The following is a 20,106-nucleotide window of genomic DNA, read 5'->3' as shown; positions in this document are numbered from 1 at the left end:
AGCAGAAACAGAATTACTTCAGAGCCTAAAAGATCCACTTGGTGGTCAACAGAATCATCAGCTGACTGTTAAATGTTAAAGTCTGAAGAGTGCTTCAGACCACACACAATAATCGCGCTAACTGGAGCCTTGTTTAACAGACAGACCTTCCCGAACTTGATACGCCAGAATCTGCCAGAACAATAGCTTTCATCTCGTGGCTTAGAGAACAGAGGCCATTTTTCCCAATACTCTATGTAATCAGGTAAGTGAGATTTTTAATGTGTCAATTAATATCTAGCCTTAAAAGGACATGTTTAATATGTATATGACCCAATTTGTAAGGAAACCTTTTAAAGAACATAGGAGGGTCAGGGGATGTAACTTAGTTGGTAGAATCTTATATAGCATATTCTGGGTTCAGTCCCCAGGATCAATATAAAACGGTGCATGGTGACACGTGCTTGTGATCCCAGTACCTCAGAGGTTGAGGCAGGAGCATCATCAGTTTAAGTTCATCCTTGAGCCCAAAGACACATAGTCTTTTTTTTTTTTTTTTTTTTTTTTTAAACAGGGTTTCTCTGTATAACCAAAAAGAAAAAGAAAAAAAAAAAATAGCTGAGCAGAGGTGACACATACGTTTAACCCACTAACAGAGGCAAGCAGATCTCTGTTAGTTCGAGGCCAGCCTGGTCGCAGAGTGTGAGTTCCAGGACAGCCAGGGCTTTTACACAGAGAAACCCTGTCTTGAAAAACCAAGATAAATAGATAAATTTGATAAAATGAAATAAAAATAATATAGAATAAAATGTAATTCAATAAATAGTCATCAACTATGCATGATAACCAATTATTAGAATTACTAAACTTTCACTGTGTGTGCTGGTGCACCCCTTTCATCCAGCACTCAGGAGGCAGAGACAAGCAGATCTCCAAGTCCGAGCCAGCCCAGTCTAAAAAGCAAGTTCCAGAACATCCAGGGCTACACAGAGAAACCCTGTCTTGAAAAACCAAAGAAAGAAAGACAGAGAGAAGAAAAGAGAGAGTGAGAGAGAGAAAAGAAAGAAAAAGAATTACTAATCTTTCAATAAATTCACTGATTAAAAAAAAATACCAGGGCCGGGCGGTGGTGGCGCACGCCTTTAATCCCAGCACTCGGGAGGCAGAGGCAGGCGGATCTCTGTGAGTTCGAGACCAGCCTGGTCTACAAGAGCTAGTTCCAGGACAGGCTCCAAAACCACAGAGAAACCCTGTCTCGAAAAACCAAAAAAAAAAAAACAAAAAAAATACCAGTAGTTTCTCCTAACCCTGATGTTAAAACTTTCCTAAATACTATGATTACATATCAGCCACATATTCTCAGAGAAAACTCTATACATAGCTTTTTTTTTTTTTTAGATTTATACATACGTGTGTGTGTGTGTACCAGGATTTGTCTTTTGGTCTGCCCCCAGCCAGCCTAACAGAGGCTTATTAGTTTTGAATGCTCGGCCTAGCTTAAGTTCATTTCTGGCTGTCTCTTTTAACTTAATCTTTTTCTCTTTATCTACCCTTTGTCTTGGGTCTTTTTACCTTCTCTTACTTTCTTGCTATCTCTATGGCTGGCTGATGACTGTCTAGCTTCTTGCCCTGGGCGTGTGATGTCGTTCATGCTTTCTTTCTATTTATTCTCTGTCTGGCAGCACTGCCTAGCTATTGGCTATTCAGGTTTTCATTAGACCAATCAGGTGCCTTAGGCAGATGAAACAGATGCAACACATCTTTACATAATTAAACATACATCCTAACTGTCAAACAAATGCAGCATAAGCAAATGTAGCACATCTTTGCCTAGTTAAAATAATATTCCAGGGGCTGGAGAGATGGCTCAGGGGTTAAGAGCATTGCCTGCTCTTCAAAAGGTCCTGAGTTCAATTCCCAGCAACCACATGGTGGCTCACAACCATCTGTAATGAGGTCTGGTGCCCTCTTCTGGCCTGCAGGCATACATGTAGACAGAATATTGTATACAAAATAAATAAATATTAAAAATAAAATAATATTCCACAACATAGGTGTTTTGTCTACATGTATGTATGTGTATCATGTGCATACCTGGTGCCCTTGGAAGTCAAGAAGAGGACATTGGGTCCTGTAGAACTGGACTTAGAAGCAGTTGTGATCCACCCTGTAGGTACTAAAACCGAGCGAGCCTAGTTCCTCTCTAAGAGCAGCCGTGCTCTAAACCACAGCCTTCTCCCCAGCCTCTAGGCGTAGCTATTTATATGGTCAAAGTCGTTTTAATTACCATAGTAAATCAATAGCCTAGGGAAAATTCATGGTTTATTCTGCATCTAACGCACAAAACCACTCTTGCCTTTTCTCTCTAAGGGAGGAGAGTCCAATGAAGGCAGCCTTCCTTCAGAACCTGGTAGAAGACAGAACGGAATCCGCACTGTCGTATTATGAATTCCTCCTGCACGTACAGCAGCAGGTGAACAAGTGAAGAGAGGGGCTGCTGAGGAATCACTTGCGCAGTTCCTGAGAATGCAGCACCTTCCTTTCCTCCTGCAGATTGTGAACAAATGTGATGATTAAGATGTTTCACTGTGATTTCAACAACTATAGCAGATAACGGACCACAGCAGAGAGGCAGATGTGCAACTCCAAAATACTGTATTTTTCAAATCAAAATAGAGGTCTGTAAGATTGGAAGTCTTTTTTTCCTTTGCTGCCAACTATGTTTGAGTTGTTACGGATTGAGATGAGACAATATCGCAGAGGCAAAGTACATTTTATAAAATAAAGACTTCTGTGTTCTGCATTTCTAGTTCTCATTTTTTTATTTTTCTGAGTTTTTGGCTGCTACATTTAAAAACCTCACAAAACTAAGTGTTGCAAGGAAGTTTCAAATCTATCAATAATGATTTTTTTTTTTTTTTTTTTTTTTTTTTTTTTTTTTTGGTTTTTCGAGACAGGGTTTCTCTGTGGTTTTGGAGCCTGTCCTGGAACTAGCTCTTGTAGACCAGGCTGGTCCCGAACTCACAGAGATCCACCTGCCTCTGCCCGAGTGCTGGGATTAAAGGCGTGCGCCACCACCGCCCGGCAATAATGATTTTTTTAAATTGGAAAATCGACTGTAAAAAAGCTAGAATCATTCCCTTTACATTTTTGCCCCACCCCCACCCTTCTTTTTTAAGGGAGGAAAAGGATCATGTTAACAGAAACTGAAGGAAACTAGCTCTGGCCTTGCTTGGGAAGAAGAGAAAGTAATTGTCAAGCTTTAAAGTCTGTCAGTATTCTCTTTACTTGAACAAAGTCACTTTAATTTGAGATGGAAACTGTAATTAGGTGGTTTTCTGCTGTTTTATTCTGTCATGAATAGAATTAGAGCTGTCTTCATAACCATATCGGGACTGGCAATGGTAATAGGAGCTGGGAGATTTGGGCTATCTTGATTCTGTGCATGGGATTTTGTTTGGTACATTTCTGCTGTGACTGGTAAAATGAGAGTGACAGAAGCTAAAGACTCAGTAAATGTGATCTCAGAGTGAATAAATATTTCTCTAAAGAGTTTAATAATTGGAAGCCACTCGTATATTCTGGGATATTAAAATCTACTAAAGTATGAATGCTGCTCTTGGCGTTGGTAGATAATAAGACTACAAATCTATTGTGTTAAAGTTATAAGAGAAACTTGATATCTGAACATGCTCTAAAGACTGCTTGTTTTGATTCAGTTAGAGAACTATTACAGTCAAACTATCAGATGGCTTTTGTTTACATATAGGTAAATTATCCATGTGTATTTAAAGTGCTGTGATGTTTTTTAAAGTTTGGCTTACTTTTCACAGGTTCATCTTGTCTTGTATGAACTTCTTCAATGATGTTTGTGTGTAATACTTAATGAAGAGATTTTTTTGTTTTATGTTTTCATAGTTAGAAATGTGTTGACAATCTCGGTCTCACATGATCACCAATGAACTAGTAACTTTCAGGTTGACACCCCCATGGGCTAACTTAACTCCTGGGAAGGGAAGCAGCAGGTCCCTGGAGTATACAGCTACTGTCTGCCAGCTACTTCAGAATAACTGTGCTTCATGAGAATACAGTGTTAAGGGTCTTCTTGTTTATCCCAACCCAGACATGATGGTACATTATCCCAAACCGGTCCTTGCAAGGCCAAGGCCAGAGAATTGCTAGCCTGGGCAAGTGCCAGACCAGCCAGACTTTGTCTCAAAAAAAAAAGGAAAATTATTTTGTTTCAGTGTAAACATAACACACTGAACTGAATTTCTCTTGAAAGCTGCTTCATTTATTGGGAAGCACTTTCAAACTATAACCCATTAAATATATATAATTTTCCCTTTTTAAGAAACAGCCATTATGTACTGATGTTCCACTAAATGAACTAGTTTTCTTCTTAATGTGATTTTAAATGTTGGCATTTGTAGGTTCTTTCTTTGTAGTAAGGAATCTCCCAGAGGAAACGCTCTGCTCCTAGGGAAACCTCCCTTGTGCCTCAGTCCTTGAGTGAGTGAGTCTGACCCTTACTAGCTAGCACCTGCTTGGTTAGTATATTTCACAAATTTAAATTTTATTTTAGATATTATGTAACGTGCAATCCAGAGTGATTTTATAACAGTCATAAAAACATAACTATTTAGGGTTCATGATTTTCATTCTCCAGATAAGAGAATGAACCTTTGTGGGATATTGATAAAGTTATTTTTTACAATATTGAATGTGTTTTTTAGTTAGTTATTTTGTTTTGGCAGTAAGACACTACCCGTACTATCATCCTGTATTACTTCCCGATGTAAAACAACTGATATTTACACTATGCCATATTTTTTTTATTGTAGTTGTAAATTATGAAAGATCCTTGAATTTTCTACAGATCTACAACTACTAAAGTAACAGACAAGGGCAATCTTGATATATAAACTGAGCATGGCAGTTCTACCATAAAAAGTACTCTATTTTTCTAATTTCTAGAATTTTTAAAATAATGTTTCTCTAAGTCTGACATACTAATATTCGCTCAAGCAGTACCATTTGTTTTAGCTTGCATATGTTTTAATTTAATGTAATGTATTGAGTCTAATAGACTGTTTGCAATAATTAGAATAAAAGGTTTAAACTCTAATCAGAGATGCATAACAGCTGTTATCTAGGGGACCACCAAATGTGATTTCACAGTTTTAACTATTAGAAACACAATCCTTCCATAGAAAATTTAATTTTGTAAAGTAGTGTATAATATTGTAACATTAAATTCTTGTTCGCGAATCAAAAATAAGTATTGATCTTCAATGTGTTGTGTTTGTCTCACTTCTCTGAAATGTTAAACAAGATTTGTCTTCCTTTTCATAGACTGTAATTTTCACCGGTTTATTCCTGTTTTTTAAAAAGTCATTTGTAACCCATGCGAACAGTCGTCTGATCTGTGCTGACTTATGAATCTGATATTCAATAAAGTTAATTAAAAGAGCTTATAAACAGTGACTGGTTATTTATACTCCAGATTGGTGGGCTCAGCCTGGAACTTGCTCTGCAGACCAGGCTGGCCTGGACCTCAGAGAAATCACCTGCCTCTGTCTCCCGAGTGCTGGGATTAAAGGCACTGCCCACTTTATTGTGTCTTTGTCTTTAATGCTGTACAGTATAAAACTGGGCTCATTGTTTCAATGTCTACCTTGCTTGTTCTTTAGCTGCCGACTTTAACCATAAGATCCTTGTTCCCCAACCCCGCAAAGTCCCTGGCTATCTTCTTTTCAAATAGTTTTTCTATTTGGAGGAATTTTTTTTGTTTTGAGGCAGCCAAGCAAAGGAACAGTTAAGTAACATGGTATCTACTTGGACTGGGTAGTGCACACCCCTTCTTGTGATGCACTTTGGCAGCTTATCTCCTTTACCCAAATCTCTCAAAAATGAACCTAGTAACCTCATACCCCAGCTGCACTGGGCAACATGTGTACCTAAAGTTTCTCCTACCCTAACAATAATATTTTAGTTTCCTTTCAAATATATTCCCAACTGGAAGCAATGTGTGTAAAGAGCAGACACGGCTGGAGAGAGAGCTTGCGAGGAAACATGCTTACTGAAGACCTGAGGTTGATCCCTGGGACAAATGACTCCAAAAGGTTGTCTCTGACCTCCACACACGAAGAAATGTGGGGCAGAAGTTAAAATCTCATGGCTGATCTGTCCTGAAATGGTTTGGGGAGCACATACAATACGGTAAACTTAGACTTGCAGGGAGAACCCCAGTTTACCTTTTTGGCCTATGCATTGCTGAGCACACACATGATAAAGTCGTGCATCTTAACAAGGGACGTGACTAACTGACATATCATCAGAGCCACCCAAACTATGCCAAAGGAAGCTCCGAACAGTAACCTGGCCCTGCAGCACCTCAGTCCGTGGCCACTATCCATCTTGAGAGGGTATTCCTTTCTAAACTGTTTATTGCTTATCTTTGAATAAAGCTACCTTACGATTTTTGTGAATTGTATGAAGACTTACTTTCCATTATTTGGACAAGAGGTCAAGAACCTGGAAATACCCGATCCCAACCACCACTAACAAGGTCTCTCTATGCAGCAACGGCTGGTTTCCAGCTCACCTAGTCCAGGTAGACCTCGTGCCATCCTGCCTCTGCCAACCAACTGCTGGGATTCCGAGACTGTGCCACCATGTTCAGTACATACTTATTTTTCTACCCCACCCTCTTCTTTTACTCTCAGAATTTCTATTATATGTCTTTTAATTAATTCCTTTGTTGTTTAAGACAGAGTTTTACTATGTAGCCCTGGCTGGCCTGGAACTCACTTTGTAGACCAGGCTGGCTTTGAACTCACAAGAGATCCAATAGTCTCTGTCTCCTAAATGTTGGGATTAAAGGTGTAAGGATCAAAAAAAAAAAAAAAAGGTGTAAGGATCATGACCAGCACTGTTTTCCTTAATTCTTGCTTTGCCTAAACTGGAGTTTAATCCTGATTTTATATTTGAATGGCTATATTTTTTTATTTCCAAGATGTATTTTAATGGCCTTGTGTTTTTAATTCACTTTTTATTTTGCTCAACAGTGTTTTTGTTGTGTAGTTTTTCAAGACAGGGTTTCTCTGTGTAGCTCTGGATGTACTGGATCTCATGCTGTAGACCAGGCTGGTCTTGAACTTACAGAGATCCACCTGCCTCTTCCTCCTGAGTTCTGGCATCAAAAGCATGTGACACCACTACCCAGCTCAATAATGTGTTTTTAATGCATATAAATCCACTTATTTCTGAATATCTCAAATATACTTATTGTAAAACTTTCTGTAAGATTCTCAAGCTAAGCATGATAATAAGTTTAAAGCTGGTCAGGGATACACAGGGAGACTGCCTCACAAACCAAGGGGGGCAGCAACAAAGGCTGATGCAACTTCAGCTTCTGGCCTCCACACATCAGTGAGCCCGTGACTGCTGTTTCCACCTCCAGTCCAGAAAACATTATCTCTGCGAGCATAGTTAGGGGTCTTATGTTATTTGTGGGAGCACTTCTGGGTGTGGGCTCACTGATGTAACTGTGAGCAGCTTGCTCAGAGCTGACATGTCCATATTTATATGGCTCAGATAATACCTGAAGCCAGGTGGTAGTGGCACACACAGCACTCTGGGGACAGAGGCAGGTAGATCTCTGAGTTTGAAACCAGCCTGGTCTACAGAGGCAGTTACAGGACAGCCAGGGCTGTGCAGAGAAACCTTGTCTACAAACACAAACAAACCAAAAACAAGCCAAACAAAAAAAAAAAAAAAAAAAAACCCACAAATGATACTTGAAGCCTTGTAGAGGGAACTGTCAGTCATTTTCCCCTCACTTCCATCCTGATCAACGTAACCAGAGGTTTACGACAATGCCCTTTTTGTGCCTTCAAGTTTGAAGGGCATGAAATAGGTAGATAAGCACTCTTCCTATACAGAAGTGGGCAGGTCTAACCCAAAGGGAAGGAGACTATGAGGTGCTGATGTTTTTCTAACAAAGGTAGGTAATCTACCAAGGGTCATAAACCTACCTCACCTGGTAATTTTTTTTTCTTTCTTTTTCTTTTTCTTTTTTTTTTACACAAACTAAACACATCCTTTCTCCTTCCAGAATTCCCTGCTGCCTGGAGCACAACGCTTTATCTTTTTTCTTTGGTTAGTTTTTAAAAAATAACCAATCACGAGGGTGGGACCCCAGCCAATGAGGAAAGGACATAGTAGTCTCCACCAGTTAACCAAGTGAACCTCCTGCCCTGATTTGGATCCGGACACCACTTTTTACAAACCGAAATCCCCGTGCAGAGCTACTTGCTTTGTTCATTTCTTCCTTTATGGGACACTAAGATTATTGTTTTCAGTATACACAAAATGTAAGCAGAAATGCCAACTTCATCTTCAGTCACCCTGTGGCCCCAAGAGAGAAGTCAATGCTTTTTTTTAGCAAAAGCAGCTTCTGGGGTTACAGAGTACCGTCACCAGGAAAGTCTCTTTTGGAATATGTACATAAGGAAACCTGTGAGAAATCAGGCAGACACTTGAAAAAGCCGAGTATGAGGTGAAAAACCTGCACGAAACACAAACCCCGGCTGCACTGCTCCCTAAACCATCCTCCACCTATTACGCATTTCTGCCCACGAATAAGGCCACAGACTGCACACAGGAACCTGGCGCTGCAACCTCCATTTTGCTTTCTGGCATCGAGGTAGTCTCAGGCTGTGCCTCGCTTGGCGTGTCTCTCCCACCGCTCACGGCACGCGCCGGCCCTCTACACCTCCAAGCGAACATCGGTGACAACAGCAGCAAATATTCGTGTAATAAAAAGGAGTGCTGTAAGAGCCGGACAAGGTAGGGTGCGGACCCTACCATGCCCTAACCCAAGATGGCGGCCAAATTTCGCGCGCGGCTTTGACCAGTGACGCATGGACGTATGCGCGGTCGTCCGAGTCGCCCGGATCCAAGATGGCGCCCGGGAACCTTGCACTTGGCGCTCTAGTGAGCATGCTCAGTCTCCTCCCACTCTCTGAGTCAAGATGGCCTCCAGGGCGGGGCCGTTCAGTCGCTCGCGGACAGGCGCGACCGTGTGCGCATGTTCGGCCACCGCCTCCTCCTGCGGTGGGCGGGGCTCTCCCGGGAGGCGGACGTGAAGTTTGGGTTCATGGTCGTTTGTCCCCTGTCTACGCCGGCACCGCGACGACTCCTGAACTAGAGGGAAGGCGACTGATGTGAGGTATTTACAGTTGTCAGAACCCCACCCTGGGCAGAGTGGCGTTCGCCCGTCATCCCAGCGCCGCAAGTTCCAAGCCAGTCTGTGGGACAGCAAGACCCTGTCGCAAGACAAAGTCCAGAGCTGGAGAGTGGGAGAGTGGCGGTTGTCCGGGAGGCCGGGAAGACAGCTTAATCGTTTTCGTGGGTGTGGACTTGGTTTTACTTAGGATGGGGTGTGGCCAGTGGCAGAGCCTAGCACCGAGGCTTTGGTCCGGAAATGAAAAGTTAAAAAAAAGACATTAAGAGGGGCGTAGTGGATAATCCCAGCACTGGAAAGGGAGAAGCAGAAGGGTAAGAATTAAAAACCACCTTCTGATACTTCGAGGCCAGTCTGGACCACGTAGCACCTTGTCTCCAAAAAAAAAAAAAAAAAAAAAAAAGTAAATAGTAAATCAAATGGCAAAAAGTGTGGGGTTATTTTGTGGATTCTTTTTTTTTTTTTTAAATATTTATTTATTATGTATACAATATTCTGTCTGCATGTGTACCTGCAGGCCAGCAGAGGGCACCAGACCCCATTACAGATGGTTGTGAGCCACCATGTGGTTGCTGGGAATTGAACTCAGGACCTTTGGAAGAGCAGGCAATGCTCTTAACCTCTGAGCCATCTCTCCAGCCCATTTTGTGGATTCTTATCCTTTTGTTTTGTTTTTGTTTTTTGAGACAGCCCTGAGTGTCCTGGAACTAGCTCTTATAGACCAGGCTGGCCTCGAACTCACAGAGATCTGCCTGCTTCTGCTTTCCGAGTGCTGGGATTAAAGGAGTGCGCCACCATTGTCCGGCAATATGTCCTAATTTAGGCCAGTACCATTCTGTCATAACTTCTGCAGTTGTGTAGAAAGTTCAAAAACAAGTTTGATGGTATTTGAAAGAAACGACATTGAGTTTGTAGGCCAATAGGTATTGCCATCTTTAATCCATAAACATGGAGATGACATTCCATTATTTAAAATTATTATCCTTTGACAGTTCACACACGTATACAATGTGCTTTCCACACCTCTCTCACCCCACTCCTGTTGAACCCTGTCCCAATGAGTTCCCTTTTTATTTTCATGTCTTCACATTCTTTAAATTACTATTATTGTGTTTGTATTCAGTACATTAGTGAGCCTATACATGTGTGAAGGTCAGAGGACAGCTTTGTGGAGTCACTTTCCTGTTTCAGTCTTTTTCTTTTTTTTAGAGAAGGTCAAAGCCCCTCTATGTAACTTTAGCTGTCCTGTAACTTACTTTGTGGGCCAAGCTAGCCTCAAACTCAAGAGATCCTCTTGCCTCTGTCTTCTAAGTTCAGGGCTTAAGAGATGTGCCACCAAGCCAAACTTGGCTTCTTCCACCTTTATGTAGGTTCTAGAGTTGAACTTGGGTCATCATGCATACATGGCAAGTACCTTTACACACTGGCTAAATGCGTGCACACACACACCCGCACACACGCAAACGAGACCCACGGAGTCCACACGAGTTGTTTGCATGAGCATGAATAGGAGGTTATTTACTGGAACAGAAACAATGGCTCCACCACTGAAGAAAATGACTCCCCCGACCCAAACCAGCAGCCATCGTTTGCCTCCTGCACCTTTTCAAGAATGGGTGAGAGCCCTTAATTCTTCAGTGATTTTCAGTGGAAACCTTGGCACTCTGCAAGAGCAGCCAGTGTTCTTAACCGCTGGGCCTTCTCTGCAGCCCCGCAGGTGTTTCCCTTGTCCTGTTCCTTCCTCACTCTTGGATTAGTTGCTGGTCTAGAGAAATCCTGCTGCTTGATCTTGTGTCTGGTGACCTTGCTGAACGTTGGTTCCACAGGGCATTTCACGTACACAGTGTCGCCTTGAGACAGGTGACTTTACAGTACGCTGATGTTTCCAGGAGAGTGTGACGTAGAAGTGGCAAAGGGGGGACTCTCCGAGTTCCTAAACTTGATTTTGCCTAGTTTCTGATTTTAGGAAGAAAGCTTTTAGCTTGTAGTTTTGTTTGTTTGTGTGAACTATTTGGAACTCCCTTTGTAGACCAGGCTGGTCTCGAACTCACAGAGATCCGCCTGCCTCTGCCTCCCGAGTGCTGGGATTAAAGGTGTGTGCCACCACTGCCCAGTTTGGGCTTTGTTTTTGAAGTCAGCACCTCAGACTATAGCTCAGACTGGCTGAAACTGGCTGTGTAGCCCAGGTGGCCTCAAATTCCTGTCAGTCTTCCTGCGCCCCCACCCCCATCTCCTCAGTGCTGGGATTTCAGGTGTGAGCTACCACTGCCCTGCACTGTGACCATTAATTGTAAAATTACTTTTGGATTTGTTGATGGTGATGTAGTTTGTATTTTTCTTGGGTTTTTGTTTGTTTGTTTTTTCCGAGACAAGGTCTCTCTGTGTAGCTGTGGCTGTCCTGGAACTTGCTCTGTTGTCCAGTCTGGCCTCAAACTCTGACCCGCCTGCCTCTGCCTTCCAAGTGCTGGGATTAAAAGTGTGTGCCACGCCGGGCGGTGGTGGCGCACGCCTTTAATCCCAGCACTCGGGAGGCAGAGGCAGGCGGATCTCTGTGAGTTCGAGACCAGCCTGGTCTACAAGAGCTAGTTCCAGGACAGACTCCAAAACCACAGAGAAACCCTGTCTCGAAAAACCAAAAAAAAAAAAAAAAGTGTGTGCCACTACTGCCCAGCTAGTCTTTTGTTTTTAATCAGTGGAAAGATGGTAGGTTTTTGTCAATTTTTCCTTTTGTTTGCTTTTTTTTTTTTTTTTTTTTTTTTCGAGACAGGGTTGTTTCTCTGTGGTTTTGGAGCCTGTCCTGGAACTAGCTCTTGTAGACCAGGCTGGTCTCGAACTCACAGACATCCACCTGCCTCTGCCTCCCAAATGCTGGGATTAAAGGCGTGCGCCACCACCGCCCAGCTGAGACAGGGTTTCTCTGAAGCTTTGGAGCCTGTCCTAGAACTCACTCTGTAGACCAGTCTAGCCTCAAACTCACAGAAGTCTGCCTGCCCCTGCCTCCTGTGTGCTGGGATTAAAGGTGTGCGCCGCCACCACCTAGCCGGTTTTCTTAAATTTATTTTCTGAACCTATTGAAATAATCTAGATAATAAGCAGCCTTCTGTTTGTTTCATAAAAATTACAAAAACGCAAAAGGGAAATACGTATGCAAATTTAGTATATAGTAGAGGTATCAGATTAAATTGGTGAGGGGCTGAAATTTTAATAAATAGAGCTAGGGGTGGTGGCTAATGTCTATAATACCAGAACAAGATGGAAGGATTGAGATTTCAAGGCTAACCTGGTCTCAAAACTAAGTAAAATAAAAAATTTTCAGGGATTGACTGGGTGTTTCTGTTGCCAGCATCTCACTACAGGAGCCATACAGATACAGAAGACAATGTCTGGAAGCTTCTACTTTGTAATTGTTGGCCACCATGATAATCCTGTTTTTGAAATGGAATTTTTGCCACCTGGGAAGGCAGAACCCAAAGATGAGCATCGCCATCTGAACCAGTTCATAGCGCACGCCGCTCTGGACCTAGTGGATGAAAACATGTGGCTCTCCAACAACATGTACTTGAAAACCGTGGACAAATTCAATGAGTGGTTCGTGTCTGCCTTTGTCACCGCCGGGCACATGCGGTTCATCATGCTCCACGACGTGCGGCAGGAAGACGGCATCAAGAACTTCTTCACTGATGTCTATGACTTGTACATCAGGTTTGCCATGAACCCCTTTTATGAACCCAATTCTCCTATTCGCTCAAGTGCATTTGAAAGGAAAGTTCAGTTTCTTGGAAAGAAACATCTTTTAAACTAAATGCAGAAAACTTAAGAATCACAGGGGGGCATGCTCAGGTTTGTATGCATTGTAAGTAGCTGGATAAAATGCCTGGCAAACTTCACATGTCTCAGCTTATTTGTATATAGTGAAATTTCTTGTATATTTAAAAATCTAATTTTTTCATGTTAGTTATCGGCATTAGCATTTGCTTGTAAGTAGTTATCAGTAATTTAAAATATTTTATTTCAAAAATTAAGAATAAACCTATATCTTTACTAATTGAGATAATTAAAAAAGAATTTATATTTATTTTATGTGTTTGAATGGTTTTCCTGCATACAAATATACACCATCATCATGACTGGTGCCTGAAGAGATCAGAAGAGGGCATGGGAACCCCTGAAACTAGACCTGCCAATGGTTATGAGCCACTCATGTGAGTGTTGGCACAACACTAAGCCATTCTCTGACCCTTTACCGAGATAACATGATCTTTTCCCCCTGCCCCCCGAGACAGGGTTTCTTATTTATTTATTTATTTATTTATTTATTTATTTATTTATTTATTTATTTATTATATATACAATATTCTGTCTGTGTGTACGCCTGCAGGTCAGGAGAGGGCACCAGACCTCATTACAGATGGTTGTGAGCCACCATGTGGTTGCTGGGAATTGAACCCAGGACCTTTGGAAGAGCAAGCAGTGCTCCCAACCTCTGAGCCATCTCTCCAGCCCCCCCGAGACAGGGTTTCTTTGTGTAGCCTTGGCTATCCTGGAACTTACTCTGTAGACCAGGCTGGTCTTGAACCAACTGACTGAGATATATCTACCTGCCTGTGCCTGGGATTCAAGGTGTGAACCATAACTGCCTGGTGAAGTGACATCATTTTATAAAGCTCTTGGTGGGACACACCTTTTATCACAGCACTTTGGGAGTCAGAGGCAGGTGGATCTCTGAGTTCAAGGCCTGCCTGGTCTACAGAGCGAGTTCCAGGACAGGCTCCAAAACCCTGTCTCAAAAACAAACGAGAGAGAGAGAGAGAGAGAGCATGAACACGCAGAGGCCAGTGGATTTCTTGCCTTGCTACCTAGTTTCATCCTGCCTCCAAAAAAAAAAAAGCGGGGGGAGGGGTGCGCAGGTGTAAACCCACCTAGTGGGTCAGTTATTCCAAGGTCCCAAAGAGGCGGGACATGGGCGGGAGACAGGAAGGAGACCTGGGTTTGAGTCCCAGCACCTACATGATGGCTCATAAACATCTATAACTTCAGTTCCAGATCTGGGACCCTCTTCCGCACTCCTGAGCTATCTAAGCCATTGATAAGCCTTAAGATAACCCGTAACCCTCTGCTTGTGTCAAGTGGAAACGCTAGAAACCAGTAGCACCCCCCCTCTAAAAATAGAAAATGTAGTTTATCTGAGTGAACCACAGCCCTTCAGAACTCTGAGGCTCAAACACCTCTGCAAGGATTTGGTATCTTGGTGGAGAATTTCTGCTGCCAAACTGACAAGGCCCTGAACTGAATGAAGTCTGCTATGGCCTGGAGGTGAAAGGTGTACACCACATGTTGGCCCAAGTTTAGTCCCATGCTTGCTGTCGTCTTAACTGCTAGTAGGGCATAATGTGTGTGGAGCATCACAGTGGGTGGCGTGAAGGCTGCCAGGACACCCCAGGCAGATGCGTACAATCTCCTTCCCAGAAGCAAAGCTGAGACTTGGTGATGGACAGGCCCCAAGCAAGGAGAAGACTGAGCAGATTCCGGATCTACTCTGCCTCCCCTAGTCAAAAGCCACGGATAGCTTGTCCTGCGTGAACACACCACAAAAATCCACAAGGAAGAGAAACAAAACAAGATGAGGAGTCAGGCAGTCCTGCGCACCCACCATGGCCCTTCCTGACCACTGAGTCGCCTGCGCTGCACTGAACTGGTCTCTGCTCTTTAGGGCGCAGCCTGGGATCATACCGGCCTTGCAAGATGACCACAGGCAGTTAAAGTAGGTATCCGTAGGTATCCGGTCAACCTGACCGGCACCATGTTCTCCAGGCCCATACACAGCCCCTCCTGGTCAGGTTGAGACAGATCCTTCCCATATCTGATTGTGCCGTCATCAATCAAAATCACGTTCTGAGACCTAGCCTGTCATCATGTTCACGTAATACCGTCAGGACTCTCAGTGGCCGAGACATCTGTGGAAAAGAGCAGGGTTTTCTGCCTAGTGTGGAAACCACAACTTGGCACTGAAGGGGGTCATGGACTCTGTGACACGGATACTGCCTCCTTGGGGAGATGGGACCCAAGGGTGGAACACAAAACACAGGAGCGGCAGGGGGTGTGGACATTCATTGTTTGCTGTTAGAGACCTTGAAATTTGCAATGAAATTACATGCTGACGGTGTCTTCCTGCAGGGGGTGCTGTCCTCTCAGTAACCCACAACAGACTTGCTGGGAGCTGGCGAGTCGTCCCGACCAAATGCTGACCTGTTCTTTGCTGTGTGTCTACTCATTAAATTGTTGTCTTGGCCCTACGCAGTCCCAGACAGATGAAGCAAGCAGCACTTGTTTAAAACGATGGACGTGCTTGTTTCCTCAGCACCCCTGAGAAATGTACCACCCCAGCATGTCTGCCACAAGGCTGCCGAGCAAAGCTCCCTCTCTGAAGGCACAGCATTCTCTGTTAGATTCCCAGCACCATAAGAGAACAAAAGAAGGAATGGATTCAAACACATTATCTACCTCCCCTGCTCTATGGGGGCTTTGTTCTAACTCCTGCTCCTTGTAGATTTCCCACCCAACCCCCACTCCTGCCTGCATTGATTTTGTGTATGCCTGTTCATGTGTAAGTGGAGGCCAGACTGCTCCTCAGGCACCACCCACCTTTCTAAAAAAAAATTTACATATAATTATGTTGTGTGTGTCCCTAGGATCAAACTCAGGTGGTCAGATTAGCAGCAGCCACCTTTGTTCAACAAGCCTTGTGCTTTTGTCTTAGAAAGGGTTCCTGTGTTATAACAGCATTTCAGTGCCGGGGTTTCGGTCATGAGCACGCTCGACTTCCCCAGCCGGTTCCTGAAACACAGTATTTAATACTACCAAGTGCACCACATGGGACTATTTTTTTTTTTTTATCCTGTCCATGTATGCCTGGGATAAGCATAACTTACAAATGAGACACACTAAGAGACTAAGGACAGGGCAAACAGTGCAGTTCCATCGGAAGAGGGCTTGCCTAGCACTCATCAAAGCCTGGGTTCCTATCCAATAGACCAGGTGTGGTGGCACCAGCTTGTAATCCTAGCACTTGGGAAATGAAGGGGGGGTCGAAAGTTGAAGGGCATCTTCAGCTACTACAGAATGTTAAAACAACCTGGTACACGTGAAACCCTATCTCAAATGGGGGGGATTTGGGGGTGTCAATGGTAACTGATAAAAGAATAGGCAATTATAACAACATGGCCTCTGTGCTTCTCTGGAGAAGAATCTCCAAAACAGGGTTGCTGAGTTCTACTAGAAAGGTCTCCGGTTCCTAGATGGAGGGGGTCTCAAGGCCTGGGCTCTAACCTGGCCCTGGGGTTAGAAATTTAACTTCCTTTCCCTTCCTTTTCCCTCTAGAGGGGGAAGAGGTGGACCAAATAACCTCTAGGAACTGATGCTCCTGATACCAGGAGCTCTCCAAGGGAGACAGGAGCAGGTACAGTGTCTGGAGCTAGGCAGCCCCTGGAGGCAGCTGCCATGAAAGTACTGTCAAGAAGGGGAAGGAAGGAAGGAACCAACCCTTGGCTCATCTTTTCATCAGCCTTCAACCCTTTCCCTTGTTTTCATGTTTTTTTTTTTTTTTTTTTGTATTAAATTGGGCCTCCCACATGTCAGGCATGCCCTTAGCCATCCAGTACATTTCATTGTTTTTCTAGACCTTAAAATTCTCCTGTCTTAGGGGCTAGAGAGATGACACTTCCTGTTCTTTCAAAGGTCCTGAGTTCAATTCCCAGCTACCACATGCTGGCTCACTACCATCTGTAGTGAGATCTGGTGCCCTCTTCTGGTATGTAGGCAGAACACTGTATATATAATAAATCTTTAGAAAAAAATTCTCTTGTCTCACCCTGTTCTGGGATTACAGTTGTGTGCCACTATATCCAGCCCCATATGATATAGACATTTTCTTACTTCATTTTATTTCACTATTATTATTTGCAGTAGCAATTACATTTTTTGGAGATTTTTTAAAATTTTTATTTGCATGAGTATTTTGCCTACATGGATGTCTGTGGACTGTCTGTGTGCCATGCCCTTGGAGGGAATCCACTGTAACTGGAGTTACAGGTGGTTGTGAGCATCCTGTGAGTGCTGGGACTTGAGTCTGGGTCTTCATGTGAATGTGTGTGAGGAGGTCAGAGGGCAGCCTGCAAGAGCTGGTCCTCTCCATCATGTGGGTTCCAGGGCTTGAACTCATGTTGTCAGGCTTGGCACTGAGCACCTTAGCCCAGTGTTAACAGATCTGAACAGTACCCGGTACCACAGGGAGATGTGTCCATCTTTCCTGTTTCACTGTCCCCAGACCCTATTCTCACCGTTTCCTAGCTACCAGAAGATGAGCATTTTTGTTTCTCCACAACTCCCCACCTTCATGTTTCATATCACCACAGGCCCAAAGCAACAGACCTAAGCCTCTGCACCATGGGCCAAAATTAGCCTCTCCTCCTTCTGAGTTGATTCTCAGGTATTCTGTCATAGGAACAGGAAGGACTGACTCATGAGCAGAGAAAACAAAACACTGAGGCCAGCTGCTGCTGAGACAAGAAGGTCAGACACAGGGATATGCCCAGAAGCCATCCAGTACTCCCTGAACTAGGAGAGGAGGGTGAGAAAAGTAAAATAATGAGAGAAAGTGATGGAAAGGAAGTGTCACCTGAGTAGAAAAAGTCTTGAATGCCTAGGGAATCTGAGTTCAACCAGTTATAATCTCAGAGCTCAGGAGGATCTCTGTGAGTTCGAGGCCAGCTTCATCTATGTAGTGAGTTCCAGGACAGCCAAGACTATATACAGAGACCCTGTCTCAAAAAACTAAACAAAAGAAAAACCCAGGCCGGGCGGTGGTGGCGCACGCCTTTAATCCCAGCACTTGGGAGGCAGAGGCAGGCGGATCTCTGTGAGTTCGAGACCAGCCTGGTCTACAAGAGCTAGTTCCAGGACAGGCTCCAAAACCACAGAGAAACCCTGTCTCGAAAAACCAAAAAAAAAAAAAAAAAAGTAGAAAAAAGAAAAAACCCAGTCTATGCCCATAGGGGCAGCTTTAAGGTGGTCAGGTCAGAGCTGTGCATTGGGCTAATGACAGTTTGTGGCCAGTGAAGAAAGCTACTGGGGATGAGCCAACCTGGGAGCAGGCAGGCACCTGGAGAGTGTTGCAGTCATTCAGAGACAAGAGTATGGCAAAAGAAGGGGACGTAGCGGGTGGGTGCATGAAGTTGTCAGGTCTGTTAGTCACTTTTCTATCGCTGTGATAAGACACCATGACCAAGGCGACTTATGAAGGAAAGCCTTTAATTGGCCTCACAGTTCAAGGGTTAGAAGCTACCATGGCAGAGCAAAGGCATGGTGACAAGTGGCTGGGGCACCAGCTGGGAGCTCACGTCTTCATCCATAAGCGAGAGGCGGAGAGGGAGGCAGGCACAACAGCAATGGCAGGAATCTCTTGAAACGGCAAAGCTTGCCTCCAGCCGCCTCCAACAAGGCCACACCTTCTGATCTTTCCCAAACGGTTCCATCAGTTGAGGAACAAGTTTTATTTGCTTACTTATTTATCCATTTATTTTAGGTGAGGAGTTTATTGAGAGAAGGGGAAAGAGGAGGGAAGAGACCAGCCTCTGGGACAATAGTGGCAGAAGAGGAGAGAGAGAGAGAGAGAGAGAGAGAGAGAGAGAGGAAGGAGGAGGAGGAGGAGGAGGAGGAGGAGGAGGAGGGAGGGAAGGAAGGAGGGAGAAGGGGGGAGAGATGCAGAGAGAGAAAGGAAAAGAGAAGAGTATTTAAATAGCCGGACCTATTGGAGCCATTCTTATCCAAATGACCACACCAGGCAAAATGCAGAACTGCCCATTTTTTGTGATTTGCATGTAAAATGTTCCCTACAGGTTCATGTTTGAATACTTGGTCCCCAGCTGCAGTTGCTGTTTTGAGGGCCAAGTTTTCGGAGCCTTTATAGGAGGTAGGGCCTGGCTGGAGGAAGTGGAAGGGAAGGCAGCTTGAGGATCATGTAGCCTGGTTTCACTCTAGCCCCAGCCTCTCTCCTCCCTAGCCCAGCTGCATGCTTCACCATCTAAACACCAACCATGCTTCCTGCAATGGTCTGTACCCTCTCAGACCATGAGCCCTGCTGGATGGTGGTGGCACATGCCTTTAATCCCAGCTCTCAGGAGGCAGAGACAGGTGGATCTCTGTGAGTTCAAGGCCAGCCTGGTCTACAAGAGCTGGTTCCAGGAAAGGCTCCAAAACCACAGTGAAACCCTGTTTCAAAAAACCAAAAACCAAACAAACAAAAATGGTACAAAGGGTGGGGTCCTGCTGTGCTAAGCCTGACTGTGATTCTTAGGTCTTCGGAGCTGGTTTGTGGGAGTCGCAGGCTATGAGAGGCAGAGTTTCATGGGCTCTTCTTGGGACGGAATGCTTCTAGGAACTCACGAGGTTTCCGAGGGTAGCAAGGATTCTACCCAGAAATAGACAGAGGCCGCTTATGTTAACCTTTTGGCAAAGATTGGCTGCTCTGCCTGTCTTCTAAAGACTTCAGTGAGGCTGGTCTCAAAAGGAATGGACCATGAGTCTGGAGAGAGGGTTCAGTGGTTCTAAGGATGCTTGCTGCTCATGAGGACTGGAGGTCAGATCCTGGTGTTTACATGTCAAGCCAATAACTCCAGCTCTTAGCTGGGTGAAAAGAGAAGGATCCTGGGGCCTCACTGGCTGACAGTGTAGCCAAAACCCATGAGCTCCTAATTGCTGGAGAGACCCTGCCTCAAAAGAATAAAGCTGCAAGAGGTAGAGGAGAACACTCACTCTCCTCTGGCCTCCACACATGCACAGGCAGGCATGTACACACGTGTGTTCATACACAGCACACACAC

General features: G+C 44.2%; 2 protein-coding genes across 2 annotated transcripts in view; both read left to right on the top strand.

Moving 5' to 3' along the window:
* Sec24a (SEC24 homolog A, COPII coat complex component) overlaps positions 1 to 2,894 on the top strand; it is a 67,212-nt gene extending 64,318 nt beyond the window's left edge. Inside the window, exons 22-23 of the mRNA XM_057774418.1 lie at positions 141 to 244; positions 2,350 to 2,894. Coding sequence (XP_057630401.1) covers positions 141 to 244; positions 2,350 to 2,464 — 219 coding nt within the window. The 3' untranslated portion in view covers positions 2,465 to 2,894. The remainder of the gene's footprint in view (positions 1 to 140; positions 245 to 2,349) is intronic.
* Positions 2,895 to 9,098: 6,204 nt separating this feature from the next.
* On the top strand, positions 9,099 to 13,282 carry LOC130878125 (trafficking protein particle complex subunit 2-like). The gene is made up of 2 exons (XM_057775926.1): positions 9,099 to 9,214; positions 12,573 to 13,282. Exon 2 carries the CDS (start codon positions 12,609 to 12,611, stop codon positions 13,029 to 13,031), a length of 423 nt encoding a protein of 140 aa, XP_057631909.1. The 5' UTR covers positions 9,099 to 9,214; positions 12,573 to 12,608; the 3' UTR covers positions 13,032 to 13,282.
* The last annotated feature ends 6,824 nt before the right edge of the window (positions 13,283 to 20,106 follow it).

The sequence above is a fragment of the Chionomys nivalis genome, chromosome 7 (assembly GCF_950005125.1).
Source record: "Chionomys nivalis chromosome 7, mChiNiv1.1, whole genome shotgun sequence".
NCBI lineage: Eukaryota > Metazoa > Chordata > Mammalia > Rodentia > Cricetidae > Chionomys > Chionomys nivalis.
This window is presented reverse-complemented; position numbering and strand designations above follow the sequence as displayed.